The following is a 16,608-nucleotide window of genomic DNA, read 5'->3' on the forward strand; positions in this document are numbered from 1 at the left end:
GGGCTGGGTGGTGGGGCCAAGCTTTGATTGCCCCCATTTGCCTGCGTTAACTGCCCTCAGCCATGGCCCCGTGCAGATGGCGAGCGAGTCATTTGCTCTTTTGTACATTTGCTCCTGGCGCGCTGGTCAGTGAGGGGGCGGCCAGTATCTGGCACTGGGCTGCTCTCGCTCAGCCACAGACCGTGCAGGGCAGCGGGACCTGTAAGGTCTCTGTGTCTTCTCTACACTGAGAGAGAGATAACACAGGGGAAGAATTCCTCTGCTTGCTACATGTTGTGGAATCCTAAGTACCTTCCTTTTAATGCTTTTACAACTTCGCTACACACGGCAACTGGAGCATATTATCCCCCACAGGGAGCGCAGGTCATGGCTGAATCGCCGGCCCTTGTCCTTTCTCTGTATTCTGTCTAACGGGTATCTGTCTAGTTGTCTAGTTATCAATTTAAGTGAAACATATACATCACTGATTGATAGATAAACTTGCATTTATATAGCACCTTTCACGACCACCGGACATCTCAAAGCGCTTTGGAGCCAATGAAGTACTTTTGGAGTGTAGTCAATGTTGTAATGTGGGAAAAGCGGCAGCCAATTTGTGCACAGCAAGCTCCCACAAACATCAATGTGATAATGACCAGATCATCTGTTTTTTTGTTATGTTGATTGAGGGATAAATATTGGCCCCAGGACACTGGGGATAACTCCCCTGCTCTTCTTCAAAATAGTGCCATGGGATCTTTTACGTCCACCTGAGAGAGCAGACGGGGCCTCAGTTTAACGTCACATCCAAAAGACGGCACCTCCGACAGTGCGGCACTCCCTCAGCACCACACTGGGAGTGGCGGCCTGGATTTTGTTTGTGCTCAAGTTCCTGGAGTAGGACTTGAACCCACAAGCTTCTGAGTCAGAGGCGAGGGTGCTGCCCACTGAGCCACGACTGTCACTATAAGAGTGTCTGCAAAAGACACTAACACTGGCCTGTGCAGAAAATCCCCCCTTAAGAACGTTGTTTCTTAATTTCCGTATCGCCCAATTGTTGCATCATTTTGCATCAACATTGCAGAATGGACGGGCAAATTGGCAAATGAATTTCGCTATAGATAAGTGTGAGGTGGTACATTTTGGTCGAAAGAATAATGCAGCCATCTACCCCTTGGACAATAAGGGGGAAAAATTCGTTACCGCCCCGTTTAGGGACTGATTGGATCGCTTTTACAAAGAGCCGGTACAGGCACGATGAGCCGAATGGCCTCCTGCTATAAGATTCTCGGATTTCGAGAATAATTAGAAACCCTTGTAATAATAAAGCAGATTAACGATGGAAAAGAATAATCAAAAACACAAAGCAGAACCCATCCTAACATATTTTAAGGGTTCCTTTGTGGGACATTTATCTTTGCGCTGTTGCTGGTTATAAAATCAGCATAGTGTAACTCTGCTGAATTATTGACATAGCAACTGTCTAAGATGCAGGGGAAGTTCAAACTCTTGGCGCTGCCTTTATCTTTTGCTTGCGCACAAATCCACGGAGTGAAGGCCGCACTGACAGGTGTCAGTCTTGAACGTGTCAGGAGACCGCAAGTTAGAGAACGAAAATCTTTGTTTTCAAATTCAAATGTTAACATCCAAGGTGTCTAATTGGCAAAGGAGCCAGAGGGGGGAGATGAGGAGAAATGACTTTACGCAGCGAGTTGTTGTGATCTGGAACGCGCTGCCTGAAAGGGCGGCGGGAGCAGACTCAATTTTATCTTTCAAAAGGGAGGTGGATGAATACTTGAAGGGGGGGAAGTTTTCAGGGCTGTGGGGAGTGGGACTAAGTGGATCGCTCTTTCAAAGAGCAGACACAGATGGGCTGAATGCCTTCCTACTGTGTGCTTTATTCTAGTATTCTATAAAGGGTTTGTATAAAGGTTACATAAGGCTTCAGACTTCAGGCTAAGCCTCCTCCTGATTTTCTCAAGACCCTCTTAGACCATGACTTGGTGAAATCTGCCCTCGCACTCCGAGCCAATTGGAGGAAATCGTTCCAACAGTAAAACAGGCCCCCATTGCCACCAGAACAAGGTTTCCAGGGCAACTGATGTTAAAGAGTGCCATTGACTGCACAAGAACGCACGTCGGGAGTTGCTGGCTTCATCACAGGCAGTCCCTCAGAATCGAGGAAGACTTGCTTCCACTCTTAACATGAGTCCTTAGGTGGCTGAACAGTCCAATACGAGAGCCACAGTCCCTGTCACAGGTGGGACAGATAGTCGTTGAGGGAAAGGGGTGGGTGGGACAGGTTTGCCGCACGCTCTTTCCGCTGCCTGCGCTTGATTTCTGCACGCTCTCGGCGACGAGACTCGAGGTGCTCAGCGCCCTCCCGGATGCACTTCCGCCACTTAGGGCGATCTTTGGCCAGGGACTCCCAGGTGTCGGTGGGGACGTTGCACTTTATCAGGGAGGCTTTGAGGGTGTCCCTGTAACGTTTCCTCAGTCCACCTTTGGCTTGTTTTCCGTGAAGGAGTTCTGAGTAGAGCGCTTGCTTTGGGAACCTCGTGTCTGGCATGCAGAGCTAATCAAGTGTGGTCAGTGCTTCAATGTTGGGGATGTTGGCCTGGGCGAGGACACTGATGTTGGTGCGTCTGTCCTCCCAGGGGATTTGTAGGATCATGCGGAGGCATCGTTGATGGTATTTCTCCAGCGACTTGAGGTTGATGGCTTACATTAATATTAAATCACCTTCAAAGTACAAATGCTGTGATCAAGAATGAAAGAGTTGAGTAACTGAGTGGTAAATTGGGAAAGACACTAACCTTTCACCTCTGGGCACTGCCATGTATCCTACTATCATAAGGTGTGCCACCAGAGGGCACAGCAGTGGGAGACTTGTAGGTTATCTGTACAGGTGTGCGTGGCCTAGTATAAAAGGCAGGCCACCAGGTGTGATCCTCACTCTGGAGTTAACTAATAAAGGACTAAGGTCACTACAGTTCAAGTACAACACACTGCCTCGTGGAGTCATTATCAGAGCATCCAAGGACACTACAGGCACTGAGTACAAATTCAGTCCGATTAATGAAAGAAAGACTTGCATTTATATAGCGCCTTTCACAACTTCAGGGCATCCCAAAGTGCTTTACAGCCAATGAAGTACTTTTGGAGTGTAGTCACTGTTGTAATGTGGGAAACGCAGCAGCCAGTTTGCGCACAGCAAGCTCCCACAAAAAACAATGTGATAATGACCAGATAATCTGTTTTTGTTATGTTAAAGGGGTAAATATTGGCCAGGACACCGGGGATAACTCCCCTGCTCTTCTTCAAAAGAGTGCCATGGGATCTTTTACGTCCACCTGAGAGAGCAGACGGGGCCTCTGGAAGACGGCACCTCCGACAGTGCAGCACTCCCTCAGCACTGCACTGTCGGAGTGTCAGCCTAGATTTATGTGCTTAAGTTCCTGGAGTGGGGCTTGAACCCACAACCTTTATGATGTAGAGGCAAGCATGCTGCTCACTGAGCCACAGCTGACACTGGATTGTGGGTGAAGAAGGGTTCAAATGCAATGTGAAACACATGTAAAGAAGCTACATTTAACCGATACTATTTTCTTTTCTGTGAAGTTAATCCTTTGCTTTGCCTTACCGGTAGTCTTTATGTTGGTCTTCCGTCTTACGATGCACTGGCACAAATTCTCCCGGAATATGACTACCTTTTCCGCGGTGCTGATCCAAAGGAGAGGCCGGAGAGAGAGAAGAAGCCACCGGTCAGAGCTCCCAATCTTCTTCAGACCCAACAAACCGCTGCACTCCCTCACAAAAGGTTGGAGTTTCTTTTCAGCCACTTTCCAGCTTGTGTAGATCATGTAGTCTGGCAAACCATTAATTTGTTTTGTGGAAGATGCTTGCTGAAAGGTTCCCCAGTCTGTAGGCGCATGAGCCACCCTAAAGCAGGAAATAAAGAGGTCTTTGGCACTCCATTTATATAGCGCCTTTCGCAACCTCAGGAAGTCCCAAAGCGCTTCACAGCCAATGAAGTACTTACGAAGTGTAGTCATTGTTGTAATGTGGGAAACGCGGTGTATTGTATGTACGTAAGGTCCGCCTACCACCAGAGGGCACTACTGTCAGAGGTCCTAGGGTGATAGGTACACTCGTGCTGGGCCCAGTATATAACCTGAACTTCACCTTTGTATCTTCACTTCTGGAACCCATTAAAGATTGACCAGGTTACATCTAGTCACTGGCTCACAGTACGGAGTTCATTGTATCATTTCATACACTACACGCGGCAGCCAATTTGTGCACAGCAAGCGCCCACAAACAGCAATGTGATAATGACCAGATAATCTGGTTTTAGTGATGTTGATTGAGGGATAAATATTGGCCGGGGCACCGAGAGCAGAATTCCACTAACTCTTAATCGAAATAGTGGCCATGGGATCTTTTACATCCACCTGAGAGAGCAGACGGGGCCTCGGTTTAACGCCTCATCCGAAAGATGACACCTCCGACAGTGCGGCGCTCCCTCAGCACTGCACTGGGAGTGTCAGTCTAGATCAGGTGCTGATCTTTGGAGTGTGGCATGACCCCACGACCTCCTGACTCAGAGGCGAGAGTGCTACCTACTGCACTACTGGCTGACAGCTGTGCCTAACCGATAGCCCTGGGGCAGTCTGCACTCCCATCCGCAAACTAACTCATTTAATTTTGCAACTTAGATTTCTTATTTGCTGGTATTTCCTGTTTGAGTTTTGTGAGCCTGAAGGTTTGGAAGGTTAGCACTGGTGCTTCATGACTGGATAAAGCCTAAATCAGAACAGCAAGACCTGTTAGTATCAACAACTTGAGAATGATGCACATTAACGGCAATGGGTTTTAACCTTGTCTAGATCCTCCTCCTCCTGTCCTGCTCCCAAGGCTCTATGATACACACGCACGTGGCCTACAGAGTGAAAAAGGCTGTACACTCCTGGTCTAACTGAGCTCTGCCTTGATCAGCAAACATTTGACAAACCTTTTATAATCAGGGCCAGCTATGATGTTCTGACGGCTATACTTCCATAAGAACATAAGAAATAGGAGTAGGGGTCGGCCATCTGGCCCCTCGAGCCTGCTCCGCCATTCAATAAGATCGTGGCTGATCTGATCATGGACTCAGCTCCACTTCCCCGCCCACTCCCCATAACCCTTTACTCCCTTATCGCCCAAAAATCTGCCTATCTCCACCTTAAATAAATTCAATGACCCAGCCTCCACAGCTCTCTGGGGCAGAGAATTCCACATATTTACAACCCTCTCAGAGAAGAAATTCCTCCTCATCTCAGTTTTAAATGGGCGGCCCTTTATTCTGAGACTATGTCCCCTAGTTTTAGTTTCCCCTATGGGTGGAAATATCCTCTCTGCATCCACCTTGTCGAGCCCCCTCATTATCTTATAAGTTTCGATAAGATCACCTCTCATTCTTCTGAACTCCAATGAGTATAGGCCCAAACCTACTCAACCTATCTTCATAAGTCAACCCCCTCATCTCCGGAATCAACCTAGTGAACCTTCTCTGAACAGCCTCCAATGCAAGTATATCCTTCCTTAAATACAGAGACCAAAACTGTACGCAGTACTCCAGGTGTGGCCTCACCAATACCCTGTACAGTTGTAGCAGGACTTCTCTGCTTTTATACTCTATCCCCCTTGCAATAAAGGCCAACATTCCATTTGCCTTCCTGATTACTTGCTGTACCTGTATACTAACGTTCTGTGTTTCATGCACAAGGACCCCCAGGTCCCTCTGGACTGCAGCACTTTGCAATTTTTCTCCAATTAAATTATGAACCTTCTCTGTCCAGATCTTCTCCGGTGTGTCCGAGGCACCCAAGATTCACACACGAGCAAAATACTGCGGCGGCTGTAAACTGAAATTAAAAACAGAACATGCTGCCGATCTCAGCGGGTCAGGCAGCGTCTGCGGAGAGAGAGAAACAGAGTTAACGTTTCAGGTCGGTGACCCTTCGTCAGAGCTGGAAAAGTTTGAGAAGTACCAGATTCTTGAGGAAGCGCAGGAGGCAGGGAAAGGGGGAGGGGAGGAAAGAACAAAAGGGAAGGTCTGTGATAGGGTGGGCGAGATTAAGAGATGGTAATGGAACAAGTTAAGAAACAAAAGATGAGTCTAGATGGGGTGTCAATGGTGGAATTATCACCAGCTGCCCTGGGAAAGAGGGGTGTAAAAAAAACGGAAATAAATAGCGACAGAGGTTATGGTCTGAAATTGTTGAACTCGATGTTGAGTCCAGAAGGCTGTAAAGCGCCTAAACGAAAGATGAGGTGCTGTTCCTCGAGCTTGTGTTGAGCAGTTGGAACAGTGTAGGAGGCCGAGGACGGAGAGGTCAGAATGGGATGGAGCGGGGAATTAAAGTGACAGGCGACTGGAAGCTCAGGGCCACACTTACGGACCCAAGATCCATAGCCTGGCATCAGTCAGACATTTGACGAGAGGAGAAACCCTGGGGCCAGGAACAAAAAACGTTTTGCCCCATGAAGCCCACTCGGACCCGAGCCCAATATCCTCCCCTCTCCCCTCGCACAATATCCTCCCCTCTCCCCTCGCACAATATCCTCCCCTCTCCCCTCGCACTATATCCGCCCCTCTCCCCTCGCACAATATCTGCCCCTCACCCCTCGCACTATATCCGCCCCTCTCCCCTCGCACAATATCTGCCCCTCTCCCCTCGCACAATATCCGCCCCTCTCCCCTCGCACTATATCCGCCCCTCTCCCCTCGCACAATATCCGCCCCGCTCCCCTCGCACAATATCCGCCCCGCTCCCCTCGCACAATATCCTCCCCTCACCCCTCGCACAATATCCGCCCCTCCCCCCTCGCACAATATCCTCCCCTCACCCCTCGCACAATATCCGCCCCTCTCCCCTCGCACAATATCCGCCCCTCCCCCCTCGCACAATATCTCCACTACGCCCAATTCCCCTTCGCTGCAACTCCCTTTTAACAGTCAGCAGTTATCTTTGGCTGGAAGTCTGTTCCACGTCCACCACTCTGTGGAACAAAAAGTTCTTTCTAATCCCTGACCTCGCCCGAGGTTTGTGATTCCTGTGCTTGCGGCTACGACTGCTGTGCTCATTGTCTGGTTAAATGCAAAGTTACATCCTGCACTTAACTCGGTTCACACGGTATAGAGCAGGCTGAGAAATGTTGATTTTATTTCTGTTTCGAAGAAGATCGGGGGAGTTATCCCCGGTGTCCTGGGGCCAATATTTATCCCTCAATCAACATAACAAAAACAGATGATCTGGTCATTATCACATTGCTGTGTGTGGGAGCTTGCTGTGCACAATTGGCTGCCGCATTTCCCACATTACAACAGTGACTGCACTCCAAAAAGTACTTCATTGGCTGCAAAGCGCTTTGAGACGTCCGGTGGCTGTGAAAGGCACTATATAAATGCAAGTCTTTTCTTTCAATGGCTGACGCGCTGTATTGGCCACACTTACGGAGGCCGTGAAGGGGTGATTTGTGGGGAGGTATTGCTGGCTGATAAATAGTCCCAGTAATTGTATCCTGAGCCCACATAAATCACCGGATCACGCATATAGGTGTGGAAAGATGATTTTGCCTTCCTCCCACTCTGGGACCACGTGTGTTTGTAGCGAGATTGTGGGGACTGTGCCTCGATAGCCTCTGGATTTGGGAAGAACGTAGCCTTGTTTTATCACATTTAGTAACGTGCCCCAGCTGGAGGATTGTGTCCAATTCTGGGCACCATACTTTAGGCAGGATGTGAAGGCTTTGGGAAGGGTACAAGAGAAATTTACTGAAACGGTTGCAGGGATGAGGGACCACAGTACAGACTGGAGAAGCTGGGGTTGTTCTCCTTAGAGCAGAGGCGATCTGATAGAAATGTTTCAAATGGTGAAGGGTTTAGATAGAGTAAATAAAGAGAAACTGATTCCAATGGCTGGAGGTTTGATAATGAGGGGGCCCAGATTCATGGCGATTGGCAAAAGAACCAGACACGACACGAGGAAAAACGTTTTAATGCAGCGAGTGGTTCGGGTCTGGAATGCGCTGCCCACAGGGTGGTGGATACAGATTCAATCATAGGGAACTGGATAAATACTTGAAGGAGAAAGAATTGCAGGGATTATGGGGAAAGAGTGGGACTAGAACATATGAATTAGGAGCAGGAGTCGGCCATTTGGACCCTCGAGTCTTCTCCGCCATTCAATAAGATCACGGCTGATCTGATCATGGGCCCAGCTCCCCTTCCCTGCCCGCTCACCATAAATCTTGACTCCCTTATCGTTCAAAATACGAACGAGATTGCTCTCCATAGGTGTTATGTTCAGAATAACTCCACAAGACTGTATGCTGTAAGCTCAAACTGATCCTAGTCTCTTTAATCAAACTCCAGAGCGCTGAAGCAGCCTGGCAGACAGCCTTTTATACCTGCTTGCCTGGGGTGTGCAGGTGTCTCCAACAGGTGCGCCCCCTGGTGGCAAGTCTTACACAGTTATAAAGTTAACATACATAACAGTCGGAGCCGGCCCAGACTCGATGGGCCGAATGGCCTCCTCCTGTGCTGCACTAGTCTATGATTCTATATGCTGGCAGAACAGTAGCCATGTCTAAAGTGGCTTTACGGATAACACTTGGCCCACGTGACCTCTTGGCCTGGGCTTCGATCGCCTGAGGGGGCCGGAATATTCTTTCCCTTATTGGCCATTGGCGGCCCCACTTCTGTCCAGCCCCTACACTAGGCTGGGGCTTCAACTATTTACAATCTGTATCGATGACTTGGATGAAGGGACCGAGTGTAATGTAGCCAAGTTTGCTGATGATACAAAGATGGGTGGGAAAGCAAATTGTGAGGAGGACACAAGAAATCTGCAGAGGGATATAGACAGGCTAAGTGAACGGGCAAAAATTTGGCAGATGGAGTACAATGTGGGAAAATGTGAGGTTATCCACTTTGGCAGAAAAAATAAAAAAGCAAATTATAATTTAAATGGAGAAAGATTGCAAAGTGCTGCAGTACAGAGAGACCTGGGGGTCCTTGTGCATGAAACACAAAAAGTTAGTATGCAGGTACAGCAAGTGATCAGGAAGGTGAATGGAATGTTGCTCTTTATTGCAAAGGGGATGGAGTATAAAAGCAGAGAAGCCCTGCTACAACTGTACAGGGTATTGGTGAGGCCACATCTGGAGTACTGCGTACAGTTTTGGTCTCCATTTTAAAGAAGGACATACTTGCATTGGAGCCTGTTCAGAGAAGGTTCACTCGGTTGATTCCGGAGATAAGAGGGTTGACTTATTAAGATAGGTTGAGTAGGATGGGCCTATACACATTGGAGTTCAGAAGAATGAGATGTGATCTTATCAAAACATATAAAATAATGAGGGGACTTGACAAGGTGGATGCAGAGAGGATATTTCCACTCATAGGAGAAACTAAAACTAGGGCACATAGTCTCAGAATAAGGGGCCGCCCATTTAAAACTGAGATGAGGAGAAATTTCTTCTCTCAGAGGGTTGTAAATCTGTGGAATTCGTTGCCCCAGAGAGCTGTGGAGGCTGGGTCATTGAATATATTTACGGCGGAGATAGACAGATTTTTGAGCGATAAGGGAGTAAAGGGTTATGGGGAGCGGGTAGGGAAGTGGAGCTGAGTCCATGATCAGATCAGCTATGATCTCATTGAATGGCGGAGCAGGCTCGAGGGGCCGAATGGCCGATTCCTGCTCCTATTTCTTATGTTGTTGTTGAAAGCGACATGTAAATGAAGGTTGTTGTAGACATGACCAATTTTATACAAAGTTCTCTCTCTGCAGGGAGCAAACAATTCTGGACCATGTTGGAAACCAGGAAATCATCCATCATGAAGCCCAGGTGAGCACCATATGGTGAATAGATGGACACGTGCTTTATACAGACTCCCGGTGCCTTGATGGCTTAAGCGGCAATCTCTCAACGGGGCCATTTCCCTTGTCCTTTTAGTGATCATACGCACATGGTTATACATACACCATCTCCTTGCCTTGTGTGTAAATCAGCCACTGCATAACTGTGACTCAGTGGGCAGCACGCTCACCTCCGAGTCAGATGGTTGTGGGTTCAAGTCCCACTCCAGACTTGGGCACAAAATCCAGGCCAACACTGCCAGTGCATGTCAAACGTTTGTGGGAGCTTGCTGTGCGCAAATTGGCTGCTGCATTTCCCACATTACACTTCAAAAAGCACTTCATTGGCTGTAAAGTACTTTGGGATGTCCTGTGGTCATGAAAGGCGCTATATAAATGCAGTGCATCTTGTAGATGGTGCACACTGTAGCCACGGTGCGCCGGTGGTGGAGGGAGTGAATGTTGAAGGTGGTGGATGGGGTGCCAATCAAGCGGGCTGCTTTGTCCTGGATGGTGTCGAGCTCCCTGAGTGTTGTTGGAGCTGCGCTCATCCAGGCAAGTGGGGAGTGTTCCATCACACTCCTGACTTGTGCCTTGTAGATGGTGGAAAGGCTTTGGGGAGTCAGGAGGTGAGACACTCGCTGCAGAATACCCAGCCTCTGACCCGCTCTTGTAGCATTGAGGACTGGGGTCGCCAACTCAGGTGGGGCATATTCCTGGAGGTTTCATCGCATGACCTCCCTCCTCCATCCTGGTCAAACAGCCGTTTTTGTTTTCTCATCCCCAATATTTATATAACTAATATTGAAGACAATGGAAAAGAAAAACACAATTTTCCTCTCGTGCCCCTGTGGTTTTTCTCCTCCCGTGTTCTGCGCACAGAATTCCTGGAGATTCCAGGGCAATCCTGGAGGGTTGGCAACCCATAAAATGGCGGATGGAGGCCGCTTGTTGCAGTAGCTCGATCCTGCCGGCTTCTGCTCTGAGCCTCGAGACACAGCGGAGGCCAAGATGCCCGATCAGGCTGCCACCCAACACCGGCTCTGGAGGTCACTGCCTCGAGTCAGGAACAAACCAAAAGACTTGCATTTGTATAGCACCTTTCACGACCACCGGACATCCCAAAGCACTTTACAGCCAATGAAGTACTTTTGGAGTGTAGTCACTGTTGCAATGTGGGAAACGCGGCAGCCACCTTGCGCACAGCAAGCTCCCACAAATAGCAATGTGATAACGACCGGATAATCTGTTTTTTTTGTTGATTTGAGGGATAAATATTGGCCCGGAACACCGGGGATAACTCCCCTGCTCTTCTTCGAAATAGTGCCATGGGATCTTTTACATCCACCGGAGAGAGCAGACGGGGCCTCGGTTTAACGTTTCATCCGAAAGGCAGCACCTCCGACAGTGCGGCGCTCCCTCAGCACTGCACTGGGAGTGTCAGCTTAAATTTTTTTTACTGTCCAAGTCCCTGGAGTGGGACTTGAACCCACAACTTTCTGACTCCGAGGCGATGGCTGAGACGGGGGGTGGGGGGGGGGGGTGGTAATGAACAACACCCCTAGCCAGATGGTAGGTCTCTCTACACGTCTCCTGTTAGCAGTGTAAATGAGGCACTAGATTTATCTCCATTCTGGTCCACGAGTAGTGGCTTAATTAGTTTAATTAATTAATTTCAGTGTAAACTTAATTTGATTGCCAGACCAGGGAAGTGAAATTTGCTGTTTGCTGAAGCAGTGCTGTGGGAGCTGAATGTGCATTCAGGGGAGTATGTCCATGGGCAATCTATTCATCAAGCCCTTTTTTAGGTGTTATTCAGAAGCAATAAATGTCGCAATGTGTCGCAAGCTACTCTTCGCCATGTTCCCAATCAACTTGAACTGGGAGTGTGGCACTCAATAATAACATGCCTTTAAACAGCGCCTTTGAGTAGAAGAATGAGAGGTGATCTTATTGAAACGTGTAAGATTCTTCGAGCAGGTCTGGGGCCTTCAAAGCAGCGTACCGCTGCAAGGTACAGCGGGTGCTGGAGAGCGACGGCTGTGAAGAGGGCGACTGCATTGGACGTCACCAAGGTCCAGGTTGCTGATTGGAGCGTGGGCAGGTACAGCAGGAGCAGTGAGGTCGGGGCGAAGGAGGGGCGAGTAATCATGGAGCGACATGACCGGGGCCCAGGAGAGGCGCGAGTTCGGGGCCCAGAAGAGCCGAGGGCCCAGGGGCAGCACGGGCCCAGCCCACACTGCGATATGTGCGCGCACTAGGTCCGTGCAGCAGAGCTGGTCTCCAGTCGTCCTGGTTAACCCTTGCCACTGGACCAAGACCTAGCTCTCTCAAGCCCGTGTGGTGGCTGGTGTGCAACGGTCACCCCACGTTAAAAAAAATCCACGCACAGGCATCTTCCACCCTTCAGGATGTAGTTCGGCACCCGGAATATTAGGTCCTTCATTGAAACACCTGTGAACTCATCCCTTTTCGGCGTGGAAGCAAGTCATCCTCGTTTCGAGGGACTGCCTATGATGATTCTGAAGGGGTTCAACAGGGTAGATGCAGAGAGGATGTTTCCCCTCGTGGGGGAATCGTTTCAGAATAAGGGAACGCCCATTTAAAACTGAGATGAGGAGGAAATTCTTCTCTCTGAGGGTTGTAAATCTGTGGAATTCTCTGCCCCAGAGAGCTGGGGAGGCTGGGTCATTGAGTATATTTAAGGTGGAGATAAACAGGTTTTTGAAGGATAAAGGAGTCGAGGGTTATGGGGAGCGAGCGGGGAAGTGGAGCTGAGTCCATGATCAGATCAGCCCTGACCTTATTGAATGGCGGAGCAGGCTCGAGGGGCCGAATGGCCGACTCCTGCTCCTATTTCTTATGTGCTTAAAAACTCTTTGACCAAGCTTTGCTCAAATTTCTCCCTATGTGGCTCGGTGTCACATTCTGACTGACAACGCAGCAGCTTGGGAGGTTCTATCTACTATGTTAAAGGCGCTATATAAATGCAAGCTGCTGTTAGAGGCACCAGAGATAAAGCTGGAAGTCAGTTCATTGAGGCCAGTGGATGGATGAGTCGGGTTTGTGGCAATCGATTTATGTCTGAATTTGGTGCTTTTTATCAGCGTCCTCTATACCTTTGTGCCGTTGGCGGTGAGGCTGCTATTTCTCTGCTCCCGCGCCCTCGCCTCATTTCAGACTGGGCACCGGAGGGGAGATTCTGCTCTCGCTCCCTCGCTCCACCGCTGCACAAGCTGCCTTTCGCAGCTCTGTCCCCGAATCAGAATAGCCCGCGTCAACAGCGAAATTAAAATGTGGCTTGTGCCACGAATGTGTCGAGAGAACGCGGAGGCTGTTCAATAAAAGCACCGGCAGAACAGCCCCGCGGGCGGGCACGTCATTAAAAGGTTACACACTGCCCTCTCTCATCCTGAGTCTGAAATGATTTTACGAGCAGAATGAATCTCATTAATTCCAGCCCCAGAAGCAATTCCCTCCTCCTTTGAGCAGCTGAAACTTGCCGACTTTGTCAAGGTGTGTTCCAGTGAGGCGCAGCTGATCAAAAACATGCATTGTTTTTTTCCTGCCATCAGCCGCCCACCTCCATGCCTCCGTTACCTCGAGACTCGACCTACTCCAACGCACTCCTGGCTGGCCTCCCACATTGTACCCTACATAAACTCGAGCTGATCCAAAACTCGGCTGCCCCGTGTCCTAACTCGCACCAAGTCCCGCTCACCCATCACCCCCCTGTGCTCGCTGACCAACATCGGCTCCCGCGTTAAGCAACGCCTCGATTTGAAAATTCTCATCCTTGTTTACAAATCCCTCCATAGCCCTCGCCCCCTCCTTATCTCTGTAATCACCTCCAGCCCCACAACACGCCGAAATGTCTGCGCTCCTCTAATTCTGCCCTCTTGAGCATCCCTGATTATAATCGCTCCACCATCGGTGGCCGTGCCTTCTGTTGCCTGGACCCCAAGCTCTGGAACTCCCTCCCTAAACCTCTCCGCCTCTCTTTCCTCCTTCAAGACGCTCCTTAAAACCTACCTCTTTGACCAAGCTTTTGGTCACCTGCGCTAATTTCTCTTTTTGCGGCTCGGGGTCAAATGTTTTATCGCATAATGCTCCTGTAAAGTGCCTTGGGACGTTTCACTGTTAAAGGCGCTATATCAATACACGTTATTGTTATTGAAGGTTGCTGTCGCTCTCGCCCAGACTCTCGGACTGGCCCGCAGGCCGACTGCCAGTGGAGCAGATTGCGACTCCAGTTCGCTGAACGTGATGTGTCCTGACCCACATATCTTTCTCAGTTCGTCATCAGCAGCGATCAGGCTCAGGGTCAGCTGTGGCTTAGTGGGCAGCACACTCACCTCTGAGTCAGAAGCTTGCGAGTTCAAGTCCCACTCCAGAGACTCCAGCGACTCCAGCACAAAAATCTAGGCTGACAGTCCCAGTGCAGTATTGAAGTATCGCCGCACTGTCGGAGGGGCAGTACTGAGGGAGCGCCGCACTGTCGGAGGGGCAGTGCTGAGGGAGAACCGCACTGTCGGAGGGGCAGTGCTGAGGGAGAACCACACTGTCGGAGGGGCAGTACTGAGGGAGTGCTGCACTGTCAGAGGGGCAGTGCTGAGGGAGCGCCGCAATGTCGGAGGGGCAGTACTGAGGGAGTGCCGCACTGTCGGAGGGGCAGTACTGAGAGAGTGCTGCACAGTCAGAGGGGCAGTACTGAGGGAGCGCTGCACTGTCGGAGGGGCAGTGCTGAGGGAGCGCCGCACTGTCGGAGGGGCAGTACTGAGGGAGCGCCGCACTGTCGGAGGGGCAGTACTGAGAGAGCGCCACACTGTCGGAGGGGCAGAACTGAGGGAGCGCCGCACTGTCGGAGGGGCAGTGCTGAGGGAGAACCGCACTGTCGGAGGGGCAGTGCTGAGGGAGAACCACACTGTTGGAGGGGCAGTACTGAGGGAGTGCTGCACTGTCAGAGGGGCAGTGCTGAGGGAGCGCCGCAATGTCGGAGGGGCAGTACTGAGGGAGTGCCGCACTGTCGGAGGGGCAGTACTGAGAGAGTGCTGCACTGTCGGAGGGGCAGTACTGAGAGAGTGCTGCACTGTCGGAGGGGGCAGTACTGAGGGAGTGCTGCACTGTCGGAGGGGCAGTACTGAGGGAGTGCTGCACTGTCGGGGGGGCAGTACTGAGGGAGTGCTGCACTGTCGGGGGGGCAGTACTGAGGGAGTGCTGCACTGTCGGGGGGGCAGTACTGAGGGAGCACCGCACTGTTGGAGGGGCCGACTCTTTCGGATGAGACGTTAAACCGAGGCCCCGTCTGCTCTCTCAGGTGGATGTAAAAGATCCCATGGCACTATTTCGAAGAAGAGCAGGGGAGTTATCCCCGGTGTCCTGGGGCCAATATTTACCCCTCAATCAACATCACTATAACAGATTATCACATTGCTGTTTGTGGGATCTTGCTGTGCGCACATTTCCTGCTGGGGTTGCTACATTACAACAGTGACTACATTAAAACTAAGGCTGTAAAGCATCCTGAGGTCATGAAAAGCAAGACATAAATGCAAGTCTTTCCTGAATGATGAGGAGCGATATGAGATGCACGTTTGCTCCCAGTGTAACGGGCCTGTAGGATTCACACACGAGAGGTATTTTGGCTTCAATTCATTAGTTCAGTGGTTAGGCTGTGCAGTCTGTAGATAAGCAGCAGCTGCCTCTATAGCCTGTCGGAGACATTGAGATGACAGCGAAGTGTGATAGTATCTTGTAGCTCATTCACTGATCGGTTGGATAAATCGGATGTCTGTGTTCCTACCAGTTCATGAAATGCCGTGCGTGTTTGTGCCGAGGGGGAGGGGCGTGTGGGGCAAGTTATTGACAAGCTGACAGCTATATTATTTGTAAAATGGCTGCTGCTGGTTCTGACTGCTCCCGTCTTGCTCGGGACAACTGCCGCTCCCTTGGGCTGCAGCTTTCTCGACATACAGGCAACTCGCGATTATCCGGGTCCCTCGGGGATTGGGCGATGCCGGGTAAACGATTTCTCCGTTAGAGCGAGTTGACATTGTAAAATTAAAGCCCCAGTGAATAAATACCGTGCAATCAGCTACAAACAGTAGCAAGACAGTTAAGTATGGACTTCTGGGGCCCAGAAGAGCCGAGGGCCCAGGGGCAGCACGGACCAGCCCACACTGCGATATGTGTGCGCGCACTGGGCCCGTGCAGCAGAGCTGGTCTCCAGTCGTCTTGGGTAATCCTTGAGTAATCCAAGACCTGGCTCCGTCAAGCCCGTGTGGTGGCTGGTGTGCAACAGCCACCCCACGTTAAAAAAATCCACGCACAGGCATCTTCTACCCTTCAGGATGTAGTTCGGGATCCGGAATATTAGGCCCTTCATTGAAACACCTGTGAACTCATCCCTTTTCGGCGTGGAAGCAAGTCATCCTCGCTTCGAGGGAGCGCCCATGATGATGATGATGCCTGCGGATGGCCCCGAGGAGGAGGTTGTCCAGCTCCGGAGTTCCGGAGCCTGATGCGTTCCCAGGCTGAAAGGACTCCGACATCAGCGGCGGCCACGAGAGTCTGCGGCTACAGCAGCGCGCCCGCCCACGGAATTTTAAATGCCGTTACAACGGTTTCCCGTTGGACCCGTGTGCGGATAATCGAGAGTTGCCTGTATTTTGGTCGTCTCACTAAAGCAGTCTAACACGCCAGGCTTAACAGTGAGGGCAGA

The 16,608-nt window shown here is 50.4% G+C and overlaps 1 protein-coding gene across 1 annotated transcript in view; it reads left to right on the top strand.

Annotated features, from left to right (window-relative positions):
- The window catches only part of ccdc33 (coiled-coil domain containing 33), a 282,778-nt gene that overhangs the window by 223,578 nt on the left and 42,592 nt on the right, over positions 1 to 16,608 (top strand). Inside the window, exons 16-19 of the mRNA XM_070863959.1 lie at positions 3,629 to 3,948; positions 4,698 to 4,753; positions 5,823 to 6,109; positions 9,819 to 9,876. Of these exons, the coding sequence (XP_070720060.1) occupies positions 3,629 to 3,948; positions 4,698 to 4,753; positions 5,823 to 6,109; positions 9,819 to 9,876 (721 nt within the window). The remainder of the gene's footprint in view (positions 1 to 3,628; positions 3,949 to 4,697; positions 4,754 to 5,822; positions 6,110 to 9,818; positions 9,877 to 16,608) is intronic.

This window comes from Pristiophorus japonicus, chromosome 21 (assembly GCF_044704955.1).
Source record: "Pristiophorus japonicus isolate sPriJap1 chromosome 21, sPriJap1.hap1, whole genome shotgun sequence".
NCBI classification, from domain to species: Eukaryota; Metazoa; Chordata; class Chondrichthyes; family Pristiophoridae; genus Pristiophorus; species Pristiophorus japonicus.